The sequence below is a fragment of the Oryctolagus cuniculus genome, chromosome 13, assembly GCF_964237555.1.
Source record: "Oryctolagus cuniculus chromosome 13, mOryCun1.1, whole genome shotgun sequence".
NCBI classification, from domain to species: Eukaryota; Metazoa; Chordata; class Mammalia; order Lagomorpha; family Leporidae; genus Oryctolagus; species Oryctolagus cuniculus.
In genome coordinates this window covers 26,241,630-26,264,275 of record NC_091444.1, presented here as the reverse complement: position 1 = coordinate 26,264,275, position 22,646 = coordinate 26,241,630, and the positions used below count along the sequence as shown (strand labels likewise).

Below are 22,646 nucleotides of genomic sequence, written 5' to 3'. Positions count from 1 at the left end.
AGCTGCCAGGGCCAGGGCCTGCACCCCCAGCAGGAGTGGGCCTTGCCCAAGCCACTGCTCAGAACTCCTCCCGCGAGCTGGGTTTGCTCCTGCGTGCCCTGTGGCCAGTCCCTGGTGGACAGCAGCCCGGGCCCACATGAAAGCACTCGCAGAGAATCCTGGCTCTGTTAAACTGGAGCCCAGCTCAGGGGCTGGCTGGACCGAGGCACATCACAGGGAGAGGGGAAGTGGTGGCCCCAAACCACAGAACTCACAGTGTCCGGGGCCGGAAGCCACGCCTGCTCTTAGCCTAGAGGGAGCGGCCTGTGGGGTCACCGCAGTCCCTAAGGGAATTGTGGGGACGGCTCGCTGGCAAGGCCTTCTGGGAGGACCTCTCAAGGCACCTTCCCAACCTTCCCATCCGGGTTCTTCCTAAAGTCCAGCCAGAGCAGGTGGGGGGCGGGGGAGCTGGAAATATAGAGAGATAAAGGCTCCGAGCAAACCACGCCCAGGCACGCCGGGAGGCACCTTCAGAACCTTCCTCCTGCCACCCAAAGCCCAGTTTGCTGTTCCGGTTTCAGTAACGGGGTCAACATTTCTATATTCGGTCGCTGTGCAGTCTCTAAGCCTCTCAAGGGTTTTGGGTTCTCCGGAGTCCAGTCCCTCATAATCCACATCTCCCCCTGCCCCCCCCCCCCAGCCCCAACAAAAAACCCTGCGTGCCAGCCGGAGCAGAGGAGGGGAGGGGAGGGGAGGGTGTCGTCCCCAGCCTCCCGCCTCAGGACCAGGAGGGCGAGGGCGCCCCCATCTGGCAGCAGGCAGGACCGCCGGCGGAGGGCGGGCTTGGCAGGTGCGCAGCCTCCTCCCCTGACCAGGGTCCCGACGCCAGCCACAACCACCCCAGGGCATTTCCTCTGGTTGCCGAAAACCGGCCCCCACCAGAGACCCTGACACAGGGGGTCCCAGGAATGGCCCTGGTCTGCCCGCCTGTGTGTCTTTCTTCTGATCAACACCCAGATTGAGAACTGCAGGGTACTGCGGTCAGAGCTGCCTTGTCACAAGTAACTTCCTGGTAAGAATGGAGGGGCCCACGTGTGAGAATCACTGCTCTTTTCAGCGTCTAAACTAGAGCAGGTTTGAGGCCAGTCCTCCAACTGTTTGCACAAGAGGACTCCACAAAGTCCATGTGAAAATAGCATCAAGAGAGGTTTATATCTAGAGTACAAAGTGTTTCGAAATCCATGCATAGTATTTTCATAATATCCATAATATCCGTTCTGAAGACCCCTCATATTCTCAGAGCGCAGGGACCAGCATGCAAACCTGCAACCTTCTGGAGCCTTCTTGCCGACAACTTCTCACAGCTGGGATGGTTTCAGGCTGGTCTAGAACTTTCCTGGCCACTCAGAAACTCTGGGCTAAGCTGACATGTGGGACTCCCTGGGAAGCGTGTGGAAAGCAGCTGCTGTCTCCCACGTTTCTCAGAGGGCAGTCTCGGCTCGGGCAGCTGCTGTCCACCGTACAGTGCACAGGGATTCGCCTGAGGACTGTGCTGAAGAGGCGACGTCACTCAGGGGGCCGCTCTGCAAATGCCATGGCTGCCGAAGGACTTCAGAACAACTCACCCCAAAAGAGGCCAGACTGGTGTCTTCACCATTCCAGGCTGATCTCCCTTGGGAAAGGGTGGCACAGGGAGGGCCGTCTGAGCTGTCCTTCCCGACAGTGGCAAGCCACAGGAGTTCCTGGGAGAAAGCTGCCGTGCCCCAACCAGACGGCCTCTGGCACCAGCGATGGAGAGCTGATGCCACCAGGGAGCTCCTCCAGGCAGCCTGTGTCCCTTCAACTTGACACCTTGCATATACGAGGGGGCTTCAAAAGTTGTGCATGGAAAACGGAATGAAAGGCTATGTTTATTTTGGTACAAAAAGTTTGAAATTCATGCAAATAAGGGATCTTCCAAAATTTGTGAAAAATGTATGTCATAAAAAAGCATATGTGGCTAGCAAAAAATTTTCACTAAAATGAATTATTTTATAAAATTGTAGTATATAATTCTTAATCTGTTTGACAAAGATGTAAAACAAAGTTGGACAAAATATTTGCAATGAAACTGGTACACATAGGTATTTAATTCTTTGGGGTTTTTTAAAAATTTGTTTTGAATCTGGCCTTTTTTATTATTTTTTAAAGATTTATTTATTTGAAAGAGTTAGAGAGAGAGAGAGAAGGAGATACAGAGCGAGATCTTCTATCCTCTGGTTCACTCCCTAAGTGGCTTCAACCATCAGGGCTGATTGAGGCCAAAGCCAGGAGCCAGGAACTCCATCTGGGCCTCCCACGTGGGAGCCAGGGGCCCAAGCACCTGGGCCACCTTCAGCTGCCTTCTCAGTGTATTAGCAGGAGCTGGATTGGAAGTAGAGTGGCTGGGAATCGAACTGGCGCTCTTATGGGATGCCAGCATTGCAGGCAGCGGCTTCATCTGCTACGCCACAATGCCAGCCTTAATTCCATCTTTTGTGAACTTTTTGAAGTACCCTCACATCTCCTGCTGATTCTCCTGGAATGTACTGCCCCTAGCCAGACCCCTGTTTTTCCTTTGTCTAAAAAGTAGAAAAGCTAGGCTCACAAATTATATTCATCTCAGAAAGACTGGCTTCAACCATTCTAAAAATATTTTAAAGAGTAAAAAATAAATCAAAGTATAGACGCCCTCTGCTTTGGTCATTTCTGTCGATCTCTACTAGCTTGTGAGGGTCCCTGTGTACCTGTAGTTGTCCTGTTCATCTGCCTTATGTCAGTTTGGTTCCCTACTAAGAACCAGGGTGAATAATGGTGGTCTTTAACCTCCCCCACTGCTCTCCAAGGACCACGAGTTGAGAGCCGAGAACACTTACCAGCAACACCATGCTAGCAATGAAAGTTTGGGTGTTTCTGAAGAGACACGGAACAGGAATAGGAAAGGCAACCCAGGGTGCTCGGTGCCCTGTACACAGCCATGTCCCGATTCCATGAGGTGATGTGAAGTCTTGAAATAAACATCTGGGAGGGGGGGAGGGGGTGGGACGCGCTGTGGCGTAGTGCATAAAGCTGCCACCTGCAGTGCTGGTGTCCCATGTGGGAGTGGTTCGAGTCCCAGCTGCGCCACTTCCGATCCAGCTCTCTACTATGGCCTGGGAAAGCAGCAGAAGATAGCCCAAGTCCTTGGGCCCCTGCACCCACATGAGAGACCCAGAAGAAACTCCTGGCTTCTGGCTTTGGATTGGCTCAGCTCTGGCCATTGTGGCCAGTTGGGGAGTGGACCGGCGGATGGAAGATCTCTGCCTCTACCTCTGCCTCTTTGTAACTCTACTTTTCAAATAAATCAATCTTAGGAAGGAAGGGAGGGAGGGAGGGAGCGAGGGAGGCAGGAAGAAAGGATCTGACCCAGCCAGCAGCGCCATGCTCAGGTGTGTGCTGGACGAGTGATGTGCAATGCCTGTGGCTGCGTATTTTAGGCCTCTTGCATCCATGGCAGGGCAGCTGGACCCACGCCCAAGTGGCCCCGGCTTCCTCGCCTAGGTGGCTTCCAGAGGCGGCTGCACAAGGCGGCAGGCCAATGCCCTCTGGCCCAATTCGGGGCCTGCACCCACGGTGCTATGTGCCGTGTGCTTTCGGGAGGTGGGAGTCCGTGTCTACGTGTCCACCCGTGTTCTCTTTCCTTTTTCCCTTTTCCCTTTTCCCCGGACGTGGCCGGTCTTGACTCAAGGCTGGGACAGCCTCAGGGCTGCTGGAGAAAACAACAGACTGCACTCAGCAGAGTCTGGAGCGCAGCCAGCCCCGGCCTCCTGGGTTCTGTTCCTGGAACTCGGCGGGTGTGGGTTTCCTGGGTAGGTTGGTGCCTGAGAGGTGGTGAGGAACCGCAGTCTTGGGGACGGGGTCCAGGGAGGCTCCTTAATTAGAAAACATAGTGAAGTAAGTACACTTTCCTTCTTGAGCAGTGGGCGAGATTTTAGCTTCGGCGTCAGGCAGACCGAAGGCCAGTTCAGCTCCGGCACTTCCTAGAGGTCGAATGTTGGCAAGTCACCTGCCCGCTGCAGCCTTGGTTTCCTCATCTGTAACAGAGGCGGTGACAGGCGCCCCCTGCAGTGTGGCCCGGCCCACACTGATGCCCCGGAGCAGTAGGGACTTCCTCAGGTCACATCTCACAGACGCTGGAGGAGGTCCCTGGGCAAGAGGACTGCAGGGTCCCCCCAAGAACCAGGTGTCATTAGCACATGGCCAGCAGTGACACTGTGGGAGTGCCAAAGTCCTGCCGAAGGACTCAGGAGAGATGTGTCCGAAACCCACCTTTCCAGGGGCGGGACTGGGCGGGAGGACCCTGGGCATGGCAGTTAAGGTCTCAGTGGAGACGCTTGTACCCCACATCAGACCGGGTTCCAGTCCCAGCTGCTCCACTTCCCATCCAGCTCCCTGCTAATGGCCTGGGAAAGCAGTGGAAGATGGCCCAAGTGCTTGGGCCCCTGCACATGGGAAACCTAGAAGAAACTCCTGGCTCCGGGCTTTGGCCTGGATGGAAGATCTCTCTCTTTCCCTCTCTCTGTAACTCTGCCTTTCAAATAAGTAAATAAAATATTGAAAGAAAGAAAAAGACAAACGACCCTGGTCCTCACCTACACCCCTTCCCTCAGTGCACATAAACACCTCAGGACACAAAAGGCCCTCATGTGGCCAGCGCACAACCCTCCCCACCGCCCCATCCTCCAATCTGTTTAGTCACCCAGGGTCGACGGTGGTGCAAAGGCAGTGACTCTAGCATGCCACAACCAGCTTGAGCTGGAATCGTTGTATGACTGACAGGTCAGGTCCTCTAGTACCACAAAATCCTTGCAGGAAACCAAAGTGCAGAGCGCACTCTGCAAGACAAGCGTTTAATGCACTCAGGAACAAACATGTTTACCAAGTGATGAGCGCTTTGAGTCACAAAGAATCCCCCTCCCAGCCTGTCTGTGTGGCCAGTTTGGATTTCACTGAGCTCTGAGTGCAAGCCACATATTTGGGAAAAAGACACACGTGTCATTTCTCATAATATCCAACAAAGAATTTGGACGAACACGCCGCAGTCTAAAGTTCACTGGGGTCTTGTAGCAGAGCTCCTTTGAGAAACTTCCAGATAGTTCCAGATGTTTCCTGAAAAAGAAGAGAGGACGAGGAAGGTCTCTGCACCATGTCGTAGGCCTGAGTGAAGCCAGTTCTGGAACTGGAGGCCTGTGAGGGAAGGAATTGGGTGTGGAGGTTCTCTTCCCCCTCCACAGCCGCCTCGCAGAGGGGAGACGAGAGGGGAGCCCTTGGGACAGGGTTGCCCCTGCCCCTCACCGCGGTCGTAGACTGAAAACCATGGTTTTCCTGCCCCTATGGGGAAGCGTCTGGGACTGAGGGTCCACAGCCTCACCCGAGTCCCCTTAGCAGGCTGCTGGAGTTAACAGCCAGAGGCAGGAGTCGAACCCTGGCCCTCTCAACCCTGAGGCTACCTCCGTTTGGTGTTTTAAATCCCCTCCACCCTAAAGGCAACTGGGCCAGTGGCATAAACTAGCTTTCAAGACCTTGTATCTCGGATGGATGCCAGCTGGCCTTTGATTTGTTCGGGCCACGGGCCACCCCAGGCGACTGTTTCACGCCTCTGTGGCCCAGGCTGTGGGCGGATGAAGTGGGTGAATCCCCTGGGGCGGCTGTGGGGCGGAAGGAATTGACGCCTCCCCAGGGCTCTGAGACCCAGCGGGGACAGGCCGTCACTTTCACCTGGGCCGTTCTCCCGGTCAAAGGCATCAGCCCTGAGGTGGCTCTGGTGGCGGCCGCAGGAGAGGCTCAAGCCTGGGCCACGACAGAAGCCGGTGCGGAGCTCTTCCGTCTGCACGGAATCCAGGCTCCTTGTGTGCCCCGACTGTGGGCCAGCCCGGTACTGGCGCCTAAGCCCTTCAGTTCTGTCCCCGGAAGTCAGGACGAAAGTGACGCCTCTGACTTCCGTCTGAACGCTCCTCACACTAAGCAGATGCACGCCCTGCCCCCACACAGCTGCCCCCTGCTCTTTCCCACTCGCCAGATCTTCCTCACAGAGGTACAGCCCAAGGGGACCCCACGATGGCTGATGCGAGCAGCCATCCAATCCTATAGGTGGCGCTGTCGTGATGCTGATGGCATCTGAATGGTACTAAACCATCTCTCGTTGTTGTTGTTGTTTCCCTAGAAATCTTGACTAAACACCTTAAAGAATTTCCAGAATCTCACTTAAATTGTTCTGAGCATTTGTAGAGAGAAGACTGAAGACAAAGTGTGTTGGGTGATTTTATGTCCTTAAGTATGCAAATCTTGGGGTTTGCTGGCAGGACAGACTTCTACTTGATTACACGGTGACATAGAGCCCTCTAGTGGGTATTTAATGTTACACACACAGAGAGGCGGGGGAGGGGGCAGTGAGGCTTGTTTCATTCATTGTTCCATTCATTTATTCAATGTACAAATGCTAGGTGGGTGCCTGCTGTGTTCCAGGCACTCTCTAGGTGCTGGGAGTTCTGGGCCAGCCCCGCACTGGCGCCAGCAAAATATCCTGCATTAAGGAGCTAGGAAGATGAAGGGGACAGAGGGTAGGAGCTATCTGGGGCAGAGATCAGGAGGTTGACTTTGAACCTGTGAAGTGTGAGATGCACAGTAGTATTTCAAGCAGAGCAATTAGGGGCAGAAAACACAGTGCAGGGGCTGGCTGCTCCACTTCCCATCCAGCTCGCTGCTATGGCCTGGGAAAGCAGTAGAAGATGGCCCAAGTCCTTGGGCTCCTGCACCTGCGTGGGAGACCTGGAAGAAGCTCCTGGCTCCTAGATTTGGATCAGCACAGCTCCGGTCATTGAAGCCAATTGGGGGGTGAACCATCGGATGGAAGATTCTCTCTCTCTCTCTCTCTCTGCCTCTCCTCTGTGTAGCTCTGACTTTCAAATAAATAAAATGAATCTTTAAAAAAAAAAACCACACACACACACACAGTGCAAATAGTCTCTTGTTGGAGATTACACCAAATGCAATTGAAAACTGATGCGCCTGTGTAGGCAGTGAATGGGGCTCCAGGCATGGGGAGAGCCATTACATAGAAGTTCCCGGGTTCATGGGGCTGCCCCTGCCCTTGTTCTCTGTCTAAATCTCCTTGTTGACTTCTCATTTCTCACCACAATTTGTGATGGTTGAGTTTTTTTGTGTACTTACATTGCACCCTCCAGCCCTGTAAGTCTGTCCTACCACTGTGGTATCCTCAGCATCCAGTAGGGCCTCAATTTATATCTGTTGAAGGAGTAGTTTTTAATGTAATAGGGCGGATAAGATGGACCCGGAGGAGAAGCTAGTATTAATAGCATTGTCTACGGCAAGTTCTCAGTGCGTGAGGAGCACGGTCTTGACTTGGGAATCACCAGAAGACAGCAGTGGATCAAAGCCAATCTGGCAAAACTTCAGGGAAGAAACGGCATGAGTTGAATCTTGAGGAATGGCTGGAGGGGCGGGCATTCAGCATAGTGGTGAAGGGACCACTTGGGACGCAGGGTATGCGTCCCATACCGGAGTGCCTGCTGCCAAGTCCTGCCTCTGCTCCTGGTCCCAGCCTGGACTTAGGGCCTACCCCGCAGGGAAGCAGGCAGTCAGATTCCTGCCATGCACACGGGAAGCCCAGGCTGAGTTCCCAGCTCCTGCCCAGCCTCAGCTATTGCAAGTATTTGAATTTGGGGAGTGAATCAGCAAATGGGAGATCTCTGTCTCTGTCTTTGCTTTTCAAATAAATACATAAATATTACCAAGAGTTGATGGGCTATGGAGACAGGAAGCAATAAGGGCATGGGAATGTAACACGTTCCTGTTGGACGCCCACCTGATCCTCAGTCACCGATGTCTCTATCCCGGGGTCTAGAGGGTTCTGGGGCAGTTCTGCCCTTCCCCCATCCAGAAATGAGGGGCGACTGTTGACCAGTCGTTAGCATTTTGTCATGTCATGCCTCCACCACCCTTTATTGTGGTCACTGTGGCTCCACTCTCTCTTTGTAAGCAAACACCAAGCATATCAATGCCTGTCATACCTGCTTCATAGTAAGGACTCAACAAATATTTTCTGGATGAGCAGTGCCTACAGGCCACATTCCACTCCTGGAATGACTCCTTCCCAAATATTTTGTCTCCGCCATAGAGCAAAGGGCATTGGAAAACCGAGTATCTGAGGCTCCCTCCAAATCCTTGCATAGTTCTTAATAAACAGCTTTCTCCAATTTTATTTTTAAGCTTTTTTATTTTTATTTGTTTGAAAGGCAGGGTGACAATGAGAGAGAGATAGAGAGAGAGAGAGAGAGAGAGACAGATCTTCCATCCACATGTTCACTCCCCAAATGCCCACAAGAGCTAGGGCTGGGCCAAGCTGAAACCAGGGGCCAGGAACTCCCTCTGCGTCTCCCACCTGGGTGGGAACAGAAACAGAGTAGCAGGGACTCCACCTGGGACACTGATTTGTGATGCAGGCATCCCAGGAGCCTGGAGAGCAGCTCCTAGGCAAAGCGTATCAGCAAATATTTATTGCTCACCTACCATAAGCTCCTTTCCACACCATACTGAACAGATATCTAAAGAATCTTGACCTGCTTACACACTGCCACGCATTGGCTTCAATGCTCCCCGACCCAGCCCTCGCTGGGACTCTGGGACAGTTTCACTGGGCTGGGAGAGCTGAGAATGCTCACTTCTGCGGGTGCCCTACCGTGGCTCATTAAGTATTCTCAGTTGAGAATACTTAATACTGGAACCCAGAAAACCTATTTAGTAGCTTCTTTTAAAATAATTTTTAAAAATAATTTTAAAATAATTTTTGGTAGGAAGCTGCGCCTGCCTCAGAGCCACTATATGCATGGCTCCCCCCACGCATCAGGGACTTCCGACCTCTCCCCCAGGTTTGTGCACGTCTGCGTGTGGAACAGGCCTGCACGCTGCTCGTCCCTCCACCAGGCCACGCGCGAGGCCGAAGTCAACACCAGGAGCAGCCACTGTTTTTGTGCTGATGGGTCTGATCTCGGCTGTTGGGCCTGAAGCAAGGGGTTTCCGCCTCCCGGGCTTGGGAAACAGCAGGGATGCGAATTCCCGCTCCCCAGGGCGCTGTGGACGCCACGCGGGGACTTCGGGCGGTCCTGCCGCAGCGGAAGCTGTGACTCCTTCCGAGAACAGCTCGGTTCCCCTTTGTACTCAGTCTCCAGCGCGGCCCCGCCCAGATTCAGGGTACCAGAGGAGTCGCGAGGGGTCAGAGTGCAAAGGTCAGAAGGCAGTTGGTTGAGGGTCTCTGGAAAGGTCCCGAACCTCGGTTACCTAGGCGATCTCAACCGGAGGGATATTGTTGCTAAGACCCACCTGCCTTCCGCGTTTTCTTTCCCTAGCCCTTCCTTTGGTTTAGCTCCGCCCCCTCCTCCCCTAGAAGGAAGTCCACGCTGAAGGCGAAGCCGACGCGGTTGCCTAGCGACACACTTTTCCCAGGATGCCTAGGGTGTTGTGATCGTCTCAGCCAATCAGAGGGACGAAGAGACCTCGGCGTCCACCAATAGATTGCGAGATCCGGGCCCGCGACGGTTAAACCGGGCCGAAGGCCGGGGAGCGGGTCGGGGCAGCCTGGGGGGGTTCTCCGGGGTGCTGGCCTCAGCTCTGTGGCCGCGGCGCGACCTGCCGGGGGGAGCGCGAGTCCGGCGACGGGCTCGGCCATGCCGTCCCGGGTGGAGGACTACGAAGTGCTGTACACCATTGGCACGGGCTCCTATGGCCGCTGCCAGAAGGTCCGGAGGAAGAGCGACGGCAAGGTGAGCGCGGGCCCTTCCCTGTCCCCGCCCCGGCGGAGGTTTCGTCCGCCCGGGGCCGCCCCGGGGATCCGCGGGGCCCGAGGCTGTTGGGCGCCGGGAAGGTTCAGCCCTCTCTCCAGGCGTGCGCTGACAGCTTGTCCTGCGGGGCGGGAGACTTCGTCCTTTGAAAAATATATATATAATTTTTTTCCCATCGTGTCCCCTCTTCTCCCCTTTCCTCCCTTTCTCCTGCTTTGACCTGCCAAGGGCTTCCCTTTGGTGACAGGCAGCTGACCCCTGAGCTGTTTGTGGAGAAGATTGACCCTCTTGGGACCAAGGGAACCTGACATTTACATATCATTTAAATAATAGCAATTCTCCGGATTTGGGGGTGGGCGTTTCCCGATGTGTGTAGGTGGATCTTGTACAGAAGGAGACGTTGCCGGGGAAACTGCCCGCTGCTGAGCCCTGGGAAAGCGTGACCAGTCGCAATGCTCAGGGGCTTTGCCATCCTCCCACGGACAGCTCATAGGGGCGAGGTGGGAGGCCTAGTGCACCCCCTTCTCTCCCCCCGACCCCCAACCTGCAAAGCATCTTTCACTGCTCAAAAGCTGGAGAAAGGTTGAGGATGGCAACACAGGACTCTACCTTTATTGCACTAAATTAGATGATAATGACCTTGGCTTTTGTAGGCTATATTTTAAAGGGAGGTGAGTTCTTCACATGTTGGCGCTTTAATTCTTTTTGAAAGAATGGGAAGTTTATTCAGACCTTGGCCATTCTGGTTCCAGATATTAGTTTGGAAAGAACTTGACTATGGCTCCATGACAGAGGCTGAGAAGCAGATGCTTGTATCTGAAGTGAATCTGCTTCGCGAGCTGAAGCATCCGAACATCGTGCGCTACTATGACCGCATCATCGACCGAACCAACACGACTCTGTACATCGTGATGGAGTACTGCGAAGGAGGGGACCTGGCGAGCGTGATTGCCAAGGGAACCAAGGAGAGGTAATCTGGAACTGGCAGCTGACGTGGGCCTGCTCGCGTTTCTGTTAAGCATCTTGTGATAGTGGAAGACTTCTTGTATTTTGTGAGTCCATGGTATTTTAGGAAATTCCTGGCATGGCTCAACACCCAGGTTTCACATCAAAATAACATTTTCCCCGGGGCCAGTGTGTGGCATGATGGGATAAGCCGCCGCCCGCGCTACCGGCCTCCCATATGGGTACTGGTTGGAGTCCTGGCTGCTGCTCCACTTCTGATCCCAGCTCCTTGCTAATGTGCCTGGGAAAGAAGAGGAGGATGGCACAAGTCCTTGGGCCTCTACACCCACATGGGAGACCTGGAGGAAGCTCCTGGCTCCTGGCTTCAGCCTGGCGCAGCCCTGGCTGTTGTAGCCATTTGGGGAGTGAACCAGTGGAATGGAAGACCTCTCTCTGTCTCCTCTCTCTCTGTAACTCTGCCTTTCAAATAAAATAAATTTTTTTTTAAGAATTACTTTATTTGAAAGACGGAGTTGCAGAAAGTGGTAGAGCCAGAGAGAGGTCTTCCATTCTGCTGGTTCACTCCCCAAATGACTGCAACAGCCAGAGCTGAGCTGATCTGAAGCCAGGATCCAGGAGTTTTTTCCAGGTTTCCCACACAGGTACGGAGCCCCAAGGGCTTGGACCATCTTCCACTGCCTTCCCAGGCCATAGCAGAAAGCTGGATTGGAAGAGGAGCAGCCAGGATTTGAACTGACGTCCATGTGGGGTGCCGGCACTGCAGGCTGGGGCTTTAACCCACTATGCAATAAATCTTTAAAAAATATAACATCGTGCCCCATTCGTCCACATTAAAAGCCAGATAATCCACTGCATCCCGTCCCATCCTTGTAACGATCCCAGAATTCCATGCTGTGTAACTGCTTTGCTTTCAGACAGTACTTAGATGAAGACTTTGTTCTTCGAGTGATGACTCAGTTGACGCTGGCCCTAAAAGAGTGTCACCGGCGAAGTGACGGCGGCCACACTGTGCTGCATCGGGACCTGAAACCAGCCAACGTTTTCCTGGATGGCAAGCAAAACGTCAAGCTTGGAGACTTTGGGCTAGCGAGGATATTAAACCACGATACGAGTTTTGCAAAGACCTTTGTTGGGACACCTTATTACATGTCTCCTGTGAGTACCCCTGAATTTTGTGACTTTTTGACCATCTGAATGCTAAATGTCCAAACGCAAGGACATTCAGTCTGTTGGTTTGTTTGTTTAGTAATATCTAATAGCCCAAAATTAATAATGTTATTTATTTTGAAGTTTACATTTTTCCCGATGAGCCACCTGACCATTAAGTTCCTGTAGGTTAGTAGTTCAACTCGAGCTTTTATGGAACTTTTTTTTTTTTTTTTTGACAGGCAGAGTGGACAGTGAGAGAGAGAGAGACAGAGAGAAAGGTCTTCCTTTGCCGTTGGTTCACCCTCCAATGGCCGCTGCGGCCGGCGCACCGCACTGATCCGATGGCAGGAGCCAGGTACTTATCCTGGTCTCCCATGGGGTGCAGGGCCCAAGTAGTTGGGCCATCCTCCACTGCGCTCACTGGCCACAGCAGAGAGCTGGCCTGGAAGAGGGACAACCGAGACAGAATCCTGCGCCCCGACCGGGACTAGAACCCAGTGTGCTGGCGCCGCAGGTGGAGGATTAGCCTAGTGAGCCGCGGCGCCGGCTGCTTTTATGGAACTTTATGCTCTGTGCTAAACTCTGGAATTACAAAGATGAAATAGGTTTTTGTCTCTGCCCTCAAGGGCAACATTTCCCAAAGTGTGGGTCCTGGATGCTGGAATCAGACTCACTTGGCGTGTTTGCTAAAATATGCAGTGAATTCAAGGCCTGTGGGGAGGCCCTTGGAATCTGCGTTTTAACAGACTCTCTGGATGGATTCTTTTTTTTTTTTTTTTAATTTATGTATTTATTTGAGAGGCAGAGTTACAGAGAGAGGGCCTCCATCTGCCGGTTCACTCCCCAAATGGCCACAATGGTCAGAGTCGGGCCAATCCGAAGCCAGGAGATTCCTCCAGGTCTCCCAAGTGGGTGCAGGAGCCCAAGCATCTAGGCCATCTTCCACTGCTTTCCCAGGCCTACTACGCCCCGGCGCCGGCCCTGGATGGGTTCTTGTGCAGGAGTCTCAGGAGGCACGCAGCCCCTCTCACGGCAGGCAGCACGCCGTCACAGTGAACTTTTCCAGTGTGTTCTTTCTGTGTTGCCTGAATGGCTGGATGTTTGGCTTCCAAACTCACTCACCGGTCTAGGGAGCGAGGCTGTACTCATCTTTGCATGAGTTAATCGTTCTTCCTTTTTGATTATTTCCTTGGCGTGTAGCTCATAAAATGAAATCATGGAGGTCAGGGTATGAGCAGTTTGTGGTTATCATTGGATACTGCCTCATGGCTTTTTTAAAAGAAAGATTGATTGATTTGTTTGGAAGGCAGAGTGACAGAGAGAGCTCTTCCGCCCAATGGTTCACTCCCCACATGGCCGCAACAGCTGAGCTGGGCCAGGGTGAAGCCAGGAGCTCCATCTGGGTCTCCCATTGGGTGACAGGAACTCAAGGACTTAAGCCGTCCTCCGGTACTTCCCAGGTGCATTAGCAGGGAGCTGAATCAGAAGCAGGGCAGCTGGGACTCGAACCCGCCCTGTGTCTTGGGAAGCAGGCTTTCCAAGTGGCAGCTTAACCGGCTCTGCCACAACGCCCACCCTGTCAGCTGGCTTTTTAAAAAGCCTGAGTCAGTGAGAGATAGCACTCATGTGTTGTGTATGCAATTATTGATTGAGATGTAATTATTGATTGTTTTCATAGTTCACAAACATTTCTAGGATATTCCAGATCTTTATACCTTGTGTTAACGAATCTGACTACGGTATAAAACTGAAAATTCAGGATTTTATGACTGAGATTGGACATGGCCAGAACAGTGTCCTTTCCCCCCCTATCAGATTTGGAGTAGAAAGCCTCTTGCCTAAAGGAAAATTACCCGGAAGTGGTTCTTGGAAAACCTGGAGCCTGCACCTCTGTTCCTTGCCCTTCCTGCCCTGTCAGTAGAGCTATTCAGTTTCCGCTTGGCCTCCGTTGCCCCAGGTGCGGTGAGGCTCACCTATCACGCTCTCAAACATGAACCTGGCACCCAGAGATTTGGGGACTTGCCCCTGGTCCCCTCCTGAGATAAGAGCTATGCGAGACTGTTGAGAGTGTGGAAGAAGGCAAGCGATTAAAAGAGGAAATGGTGGGGCTGGCACATAGAGCCACGGCCTCCCATGTGGGCGCCGGTTCCTGTCCTGGCTGCTCCCTGCCAATGACCTAGAAGAGCAGTGGAAGATGGCCCAAGTGTTTGGGCCCCCTGCTTACCCATGTGGGAGACCTGGATGAAGCTCTTGGCTCCTGGCTTCAGCCTGGCCCAGCCCTGGCCATTGAGGCCATCTGGGGGAGTGAACAGTGGATGGAAGATCTCTCCCTCTCTCTTTCTCAGTGTCTCACTGCAACTCTGATTTTCAAATAAATAAATCTTTAAAAAAAAAAAAACAAGGGAGTGAAAATATTAGTTACTTCTGGGATTTATGAAGTAGACTTATGTTCCTATCCAGTCAAATATAGGCTAGATACATGTTCTGATTCTTCAGGAATTTGCTCTGGTTCTTTTAAAATGAAGTATCTAGATTACAGCTGCCTCAAGTGTAGACAGCAGAGGACTCGTCGTCACCCTTGACCTTGCCAATGCTTAACCTTCCATGAGTATGGTCATCTGTGAAGAGAAATGAGCGAATGAGCTGTATATGGCAAACGGTACTGGGAAAGATCATCGCCTTTTTCATATTCTAATTTGGAAGATAAAGTACAGGCTAAAACAGAGGTTCTGTTTTCAGTTAGATGACTCTCAGGAGTAATTGTGTCGGTTTCAAAGCAAACCAAACTCTGAACTCGCACTTCTGTACTTTTTCCCCGTTAGGAACAGATGAATCGCATGTCCTACAATGAGAAGTCCGACATCTGGTCCCTGGGCTGTCTGCTGTACGAGCTGTGTGCCCTGATGTGAGTACAGTGAAGGCGGATTCCTAGTCTCAGGCTCATGCTGGAGCTCATCTTGCAATGGCTTCTGCCTTTTGAGAATCTGTGCTAGCGAAAGTATCTTCTCATCTGAAAGCATTGTACGTTGGGTTAAAATTGAGGTAGATGGACAAGATAGACAACATAAACACTGCAGGATTAAAAATACACCCCACGAAGCTGGGCCTCGGCATGGCCGCTGCCTGTGAGTCCAGCACTTGGCTCGGGAGTGCACACCTAGGCCAGGCAGGTGCGGGAAGCTACTGTAAGGGTGGGGAAGGAGCTGCAGATCTCTCCCGCTTCCTTTGTCTCTGTCTTCTCCTTCTAAACTCCTCTGTGGAGCCGTGCTTCCCTCGCAGGGGTTGCGGGAAGCAGTCTGCCTCCATGGGGCATCATCATTGTCTGCAGTACTTCTGGTTGTCACAGCCAGAGTGCCACCGGCACCCGTGGGGGTAGGCCAAGGGTGCTGTAAAACGCCCTTGAATACATGGAAGATCATCCACAGCAAAGAGCTAAGTTACTACCAGTGTCGGTGGTGCCAAGGTTGGGAAACTCGCTATCGGCAAAAATCCTAGTGGTAGAAATGCAAATACAAACTGTACTTTGGATTTGGTTCCTAGCATATATTTTCATTTTTACTTTTTTTTTTTTTTTAACTCCAGGCCTCCATTTACAGCTTTCAACCAGAAAGAACTAGCTGGGAAGATCAGGGAAGGCAAATTCAGGCGAATTCCGTACCGCTACTCGGATGAACTGAATGATATTATCACGAGGATGTTAAATTTGAAGGTAAAGGTCTTAAGATTTTGCCTTGTTTCTGTCTCAAATCCTGCGGTCTGTGGTCTCTTGTGGAGTGATGGAGAATGAAACACCCTGGATCGGATTTCCTTAGCTACATGTAGCCGGTTCAGTCAATCGGGCACATTGCGCACCCTTGCCCCTCTCCCCTCTGCACGGCCCTGGTTTTCCCTCCCACTCTCAGCACGCTGACAGGTGGTTGGCAGCAAGGAAGGTAACAGAAGAGAGCTGGATCCTCGGTTCCCCTGGCTTTGCCTCCCTCTCCGAGGCAGGTGGTGGGGAAGGGCCAGGGACGGGACTTTCCTGTGCTGCCTCCAGCTCGGGATGAGAGGGGAGAGCGCAGAAGAGGAAGGGCAGGAGGAGACAGCAGAAGAGGGGAAGCCACAGGGATAAGCGGATTTCGTGGAGAAACTTTGAACGTGGGATGGAGGAAGGAGGCTGAGGTGAGGGGGAGGGAAAGTGCCCCAGGGTCGCAGAGGACACAGGCGGAGTGGGGGGGGGAGGAGGCTGGTGAACGGGCGTCCTGTGCCCTTTCGCCCGGAGATGCCAGGACAGTGCTTGCCCCAGGGCTACCAAGCACCAGCACGAGGTGTGCCGTGGTACTTCGAAGGGGGAAGGGATGGGTTGCAGCTGCGTGACCCCATGGACCCGGAAGCTCATGGGTGAAAACCGGCAGTGAGCTTGTCTTTGAGCTAAGAGCTGTCCAGAGAGGAGCGCTTTCTTCTGCTTCGGCGGCGCGTGCCCTTGTCGTGTCAGGCTCCCTTGGGGTAGCTGTCTCGCCGGGCCCTCTGACTGCAGCCTCAGTACTGTGCCCCCAGGACTACCAGCGGCCCTCTGTGGAAGAGATCCTGCAGGACGCTTTGATAGCGGACTTGGTTGCCGAAGAGCAAGGACGAGCTCTTGAGAGAAGAGGGCGGCGACCAGGAGAGCCGGAAAAGTCGCAGGAGTCCAGCCCGGGGCTCAGCGCCGGCCCCGGGCTCAGCGAGCTGAGGCTGAAAGAGCTACAGTTGCAGGAGCGAGAGCGGGCCCTCCAGGCCAGAGAGGACCGACTGGAGCGTAAGTCTAAGTCGGGAAGGCGGCGGGGGTCCGGGGCGGGGAGCCCGCACGAGGACGCTGGATATGCGTGGATATTTCCGTGAACGGAACATGCGTGGGGCTTCTCTAGAACCTTCCTGTGTGTTCCAGACTAGATCATCAGACTCGCAGGCGCTTTCGCCTTAGATAGCTTTCTCTCAAATCGGCTGCCAGACACATTTTGTTTTACTGTAGAGTTGATTTTTTTCTTATCTTTAAGATAAATACCCTAAAGTTTTTTGTTTTGTTTTGTTTTTGTTTGTTTGTTTTTTAAGATTTTAAAAATCTATTTGTAAGGCAGAGTGACAGGGAAAGAGGGATCTTGCACTTGCTGGTTAACTCATGCCCAAACGGCTGCAACAGCTAGGACTGGGCCAGGCCAAAGTGAGGAGCCGGGAACTCCATCCTGATCTCCCACCTAGGTGGCCGGGGCCCGTGTACTTGGGCCATCACGGGCTGCCTTTCGGGTGCATTAGCAGGAAGTTGGATCAGAAGCAGAGCAGCCAGGACTTGAACTGGGCTCCAGTACGGAGTGCCGTAGTCGCAGGCAGCAGCTTAACCTGCTGTGCCACAGCGCCGTCCCTGTGAAGTTCTTCCATGGTGAAAGAAGACCTTGGGGCAAGCCTTTGACACAGCAGTTAAACTGCCTCTCGGGACTCCCGCCTCCCGTGTCGAGTGTCTGGGTCGAGTCCCGGCTGCGCTCTGCAGTCCAGCTTCCCAGTAATGCACACTTTGGGAGGCAGCAGGTAAGAGCTCACGTTGCATCCCAGCCACCCACGTGAGAGACCCAGATGGAGCTTCTGGCTCCTGGCTTTGGCCTGGCCCAGCCCTGGCTGTTGGTGGCCACTGGGAGAGTGAACCAGCAAATGAGCACTCTGTCTCTTGTCTCTGCATTTCCAATAAAAGATCATAAGTAAAAAGGTTTTCAAAGTTGCTGCCTTCCATAATAAAAACCATGACTTCTACCTTGTGCAGGGTCTACGCCAACACAGTTCCGGGTCTGAAGTCCTGGGAGTGCCTAGGAGTGAGCTACCCTGAGGCAGTTGGGCATATGGGTGTGAGATCGCCTAGGTTAATAAATAATACCTGCTGGGTGTTGGCGCTGGCTCCATGAGTGCTGACTGATACGGTGCCAGTTAGTCTGTGATGCTGCAAGTCTGTCTGCGCCACCCAGAGCTGCCAGTGCGATTTTAGGGCCATGCGAGGCAGCGGCAGCAGTGGAAGTCTTCCCGTGAACACAGGAGACGAGGGCTGGGGCTGTGGCCGCCTCCTGCTGCCCCCTGGCTCACTGACTCTGCCGCTGCAGCTTTAGGCACCATGCAGGCTCTAAGCTCTTTAATGCTTAAATGCTCTCGTAACGCACACGGTGCGTTTGTTAACATTTTCCTCCCTGACGCTAACGGCAAAGTGCCGTCGAGGAACGGGAGCTGGGCTAAATCCAACCTTTGCTCACCGAGAGACTTTGTTGACTCCTCCAACCAAAGAATTCTGCAAAAAATGAAAATAAAAACACAGGCATCATCTGAAAATTGGCCCCCGTGTCCGGTAACCTCCCGCGGCAGCTGAAGCGCGAACACTGAATTTTGGGCCGGGAGTGGAGTTGCCATCGTTTCTGTTTAGAGCTGCTTGCTGCTGCCTTCCCTTCCACTCGGTGCCGTGCACCAGCCAGCAGAGGGAGAGTCCGTCCCCACTGTCCCCACCGTCCTGTCGCCGCCCCGGCCAGGAACTGTCGCTTGTTTTCAGTCACAAGCAGACATGGTTTTTGTGTTTACCCTCTCAGTCAGCTCCCACACAGCCTGACCCAGGGTTGGAGCTAACGTCGTTGGGCTTAAACAAGTCCTTGCAAGAAAACCCAAGCTGACCTACAACGAATCAGAACAGAGGCTCTAGCATACTCGGGTTGAGCAGGGACTCTGCTAAGAAATCGCTCTCAAAGCATTGCTACTCAGGGCCCAGGCACCTAGAGGTAGTGATTAGAAAGAGCAGTAAAACAACCAAATGTGAATTGTCGTGTTTTTTTTTTTTTTCCATGCCCCTTTTATAGAGAAGGAACGTGAGCTCTGTGTCCGTGAGAGGCTAGCAGAGGACAAACTGGCTCGAGCAGAAAGCCTGGTGAAGAACTACAGCTGGCTGAAGGACCGCAGGCTCCTGTCTCTGGGGAGCAATCCAGGTATGAGAACCGACTCCCTAACCCGGAGCTGGTGCTACCAATGAAGACGTGTGCCGGTGGCACCCGAGGTGGCTTTGCTAACCCTCCTAATGTACAGAGTCCCAAGTACATTCAAGGTGGATTTCCTTGAATTGATGCATATCCATGGAAATAAAATTCTATTATGGTGATGATTTATTGACTGGGTTCATTGACCTGAGGCAATGAATCGTAGGACTTCCTCTTAGGTTGAATTCACATGATCAGACCCCGTGGTTAGTGTTTGACATTTATTTTTAAAATTTGAGCACGTTTAAAAACTGCATTTCAGAGTTTTGCTCTGGTGTATTTTCAAAACTCTACGTCTCTCTATATTTTCAAGTGAAAATCCTGGCGTTTTAACACTGGCACACCTCGTGCTTTATAGAAAGGGTGGCCTAAAAGGCACGTTCCCTGCCAGTTGGGTGTTTTTATACTATTTATTGCAGCTTTCCTGGACTCCACACTGCCCTCTGACGCCAGACTAGACTGACTCGTGGTTAGGAGGGTAAAACACAGAGGGAATCACACCTGCGGGAGCCTCCGCGTGGGAGCGGCTGCAGGCCCTCAGCCGGGGTTGCTTACATCCTGCCCGCATAGGAGTTGACCAGAGGGTGAAAATAGCTCGATAAGGATGGGGGTTCACCCTATAGGACACAGGGGTAGGTGTGGGATCCACTGTGTGTGAATCACGGCCAGTACTTAAAATGAGCTGTGGGAGCTGTGACTCCGCTGGGCTGGGAGGCACCGAAGGCGCTGAGCCGCTCAGAACATGAGATGCACACCGGGGCCGTGAGGAGTGGGCGATCCTGTGACCTCAGGACAGCAGGAAACACCCTCACCCCACCCTCGGCCTACAGGATCCAGACGAGCGGAAGACATCACGAGTCTGTCCAGTTCAACACCATGAGCCTCGGCAGCTTTTCTTAAAAATCATTCTTTGTCCATTTAGCGGAATACCCATTCTTCTATTTTTTTTAAAAAAAGATTTATTTATTTGTTTGACAGGCTGAGTTACAGAGAGAGAAGAGAGACAGGAAAAGAGATACCTTCCATCCACTGGTTCACTCCCCAAATGGCTGCAATGGCCAGGGCTGGGCCAACCAGGAGCCAGGAGCTTCCTCCCTGTCTCCCACGTGGATGCAGGGGCCCAAACACTTGGGCCGTCTTATACTGCTTTCCTAGGCCATTAGCAAGGGGCTGGGTGGGAAGTGGAGCAGCCGGGGCTTGAACTGGTGCCCATATGGGATGCCGGACTGCAGGTGGCAGCTTAACCCACCGCACCACAACGACACCACGACAGCCCTTGTGAAACAGGAATTCTTTTTCTAAACACTTGGAGCACTCCCGCACCCGAAGTGGGTGCAACCGGCCCGAAGCACTCCTCAGCCCAATGGCCCGATGGCCCGTGCCTCTGACCGCCTCACTTTGATCAGATCTTCCCCCAGAAGTCTCAGTAGGAGGCTTTTTCTGTCACCACAGCCACCGCCCAGTTCGTCTGTCCCACTGCACGTGACGCTGTCACTCACTCCCCCTCTGCACTTGTTCATTTGTTTATGGGCGGCCTCCTCCCGCTAGGATTGGGTCTTTGTTTGGCTCCCAATGCCCCATGCTGTGAGTTCAGTAAATACCTGAACACATTTCCTCTAAGGGCACACAGAGGAGCAATAACAAGGTTCTGGATTCTGAACCTGCACGCCCCCAGCCCCCGACCTGGTCTGTCCGTCTTCTGGGAGCAGTGTCCCGAGTCCGCATGCATGGGATTGGTCTGGGTCGCATACAAAGCTCAGGCCTCCTTTTCCACTGCTCTGCTCCTGGATTTTCCTTTCTCACGCTGAATTGGCTTAGGCTCTTTTTGAAATAAGTTTCTGGTGGATTAAACTGCTTTGAGCTGAGGGTTCTTGAACACTTAAATCTGTAAAAAAGGAGCTTCTGCGGCTATGCCTTTCTGAGTGTGACGTCTTGCATAGAATGGCCGTTGTTTTTAAGAATAGCAATAAATCACACTGGCTTCCAGAAGTCTGATGTTGTGGCCATGGCCCCTGCGCCTTGCCGCCTTGCCGGTGAGAGAGTAGACACATGTTCCTTGATGTGGACACACTCCAGGGTTGGTTTTCAGTGCGGTGGATTCCTGCCGGCCCAGAGACCGCGGACCTCCAGCTGCACCCCGGGAGTGGCCGTCCTGTGCTAAGTGTGGTGAGTACGCAGGAGTGGAGCTCCCATTCAAGTAACTCACAACCCTTTTCTTTTCTTTTTCCTTTTCTTTCTAAAGAGCTTCTCGATCTTCCATCCTCAGTAATTAAGAAGAAGGTTCATTTCAGTGGGGAAAGCAAAGAGAACATCGGGAGGAGTGAGGACCCCGAGAGCCATCTCACCTCCAAAGCCAAGTGCAAGGACTTGAAGAGGAGGCTGCACGCTGCCCAGCTGCGGGCTCAGGCCCTGTCGGATATTGAGAAAAACTACCAGCTCAAGAGCAGACAGATCCTGGGCATGCGCTAGGCCGTGCGCGCCAGCCCCTTAACCATGGACATCCAGCTGCTGCCGCTTGCTGTGCTTGGGCCACGAGCCGTGGCTTTGCGTGTCGTGAGCCTGATGCTTCAGAGTCGCCGTGCTATTCTACAGCAGCCGCTGTACGAGCGCCTGGGCTGTGTCTTCCTTCCTTCCAAACCTGGCGTCTAATCCTGTGCGTGCCGTGACTACTGCTTAGGAGCGTGAGCTGTAGCGTTCTAGATCTCAGGGGAAAACACACGCACGCAGGAGTGGCACGTCCTGGGCATCTTGAATGTCTGCGGGCTGCGCTGAACAGTTGCCGTGTGTAGTTTTAAGGGTGAGACTTTGGATGTCCTTGAACTTAGAGAGCTGAATTGAATGTAATTCAGTCACTGTACCAGCGCATCCTGCTCCCGACTGTGCCAGTGCAGTGCGAGCCGTTACCTTTGTGAGCTCGTGGCTGGGATGACTGCTCTTTTGGTCCCTTTTGTTCTCTGCTGTTCACCCCCACCGTTGGCCACTAAATAAAAGAGTCCTTCCGTTTTGCTTCTGTCTCCTGGATTCTGTGATCTCAGTAGGATAGAGGGAAGCGTGTTTGTAACTTAGGGGCCTTGTAGAGTAGGGAAGAGAACGCGACTCTGATGTCAAGAGGCCACTCTGCTCTTCCGTGGGCGTGGCTCCCCACGAGCCGCCTCCCTGGGGCACGGAGGCCAGGGGTCCTGAACCGCATGATTTGCTCCTGCGGGTGTTTGGCCTGGAGACCCTGCTGATGGTCATCACTGGGGACGTTGCTGCTGGTGCGGGGGGCAGAGAGTGGGCGTGTCGCGCAGCCCCTGCAGTGCACAGGGCAGCCAGCCCCGACGACGGCTTCCACAACGGCCCCTGCAGGGACCCAGCCTGAGCCGGAACCTGCTGGGGCACACCCCCCCACCCCCTGGGAGCAAACTCAGTTTGGACGTTGGTGAGTGTTTTAAAAATACGTCTGCCTTTTAGTGTGCGTTAGCAGTCCTTGTGGTCCATCGCGTTTTCCATGTGGTGTTTTGTGGGCAGTGTTAATCCTTTTGTACAATAAGACCAAATTGTGAAAGCTCAAGAAGGAAGAGGAAATAGCTCCTTTATGTGTTACACAATTGGTAATGTAATCCCACCAAAGGCAAGTGATGACGTTATCCAAACCATCAGAAACTGACGGTGCCTTTATGGTGTATGCCTAGGGGACCATTTTGAC

The 22,646-nt window shown here is 53.0% G+C and overlaps 1 protein-coding gene across 1 annotated transcript; it reads left to right on the top strand.

Moving 5' to 3' along the window:
* Positions 1-9,585: 9,585 nt before the first annotated feature.
* Positions 9,586-21,964, top strand: NEK2 (NIMA related kinase 2). Its single transcript, XM_002717530.5, has 8 exons — positions 9,586-9,815; positions 10,586-10,803; positions 11,714-11,954; positions 14,771-14,853; positions 15,531-15,657; positions 16,485-16,722; positions 18,785-18,910; positions 21,201-21,964. Exons 1-8 carry the CDS (start codon positions 9,720-9,722, stop codon positions 21,425-21,427), a joined length of 1,356 nt encoding a protein of 451 aa, XP_002717576.1. The 5' UTR covers positions 9,586-9,719; the 3' UTR covers positions 21,428-21,964.
* The last annotated feature ends 682 nt before the right edge of the window (positions 21,965-22,646 follow it).

Excerpts from the sequence above, each read along its gene's own strand:
- NEK2 (XM_002717530.5), top strand. The coding sequence starts at position 9,720 with ATGCCGTCCCGGGTGGAGGACTACGAAGTGCTGTACACCATTGGCACG. Across the intron at positions 11,955-14,770 it reads CACCTTATTACATGTCTCCT|GAACAGATGAATCGCATGTC; the intron begins GTGAGTACCCCT and ends TTTCCCCGTTAG. Across the intron at positions 16,723-18,784 it reads CAGAGAGGACCGACTGGAGC|AGAAGGAACGTGAGCTCTGT; the intron begins GTAAGTCTAAGT and ends CCCCTTTTATAG.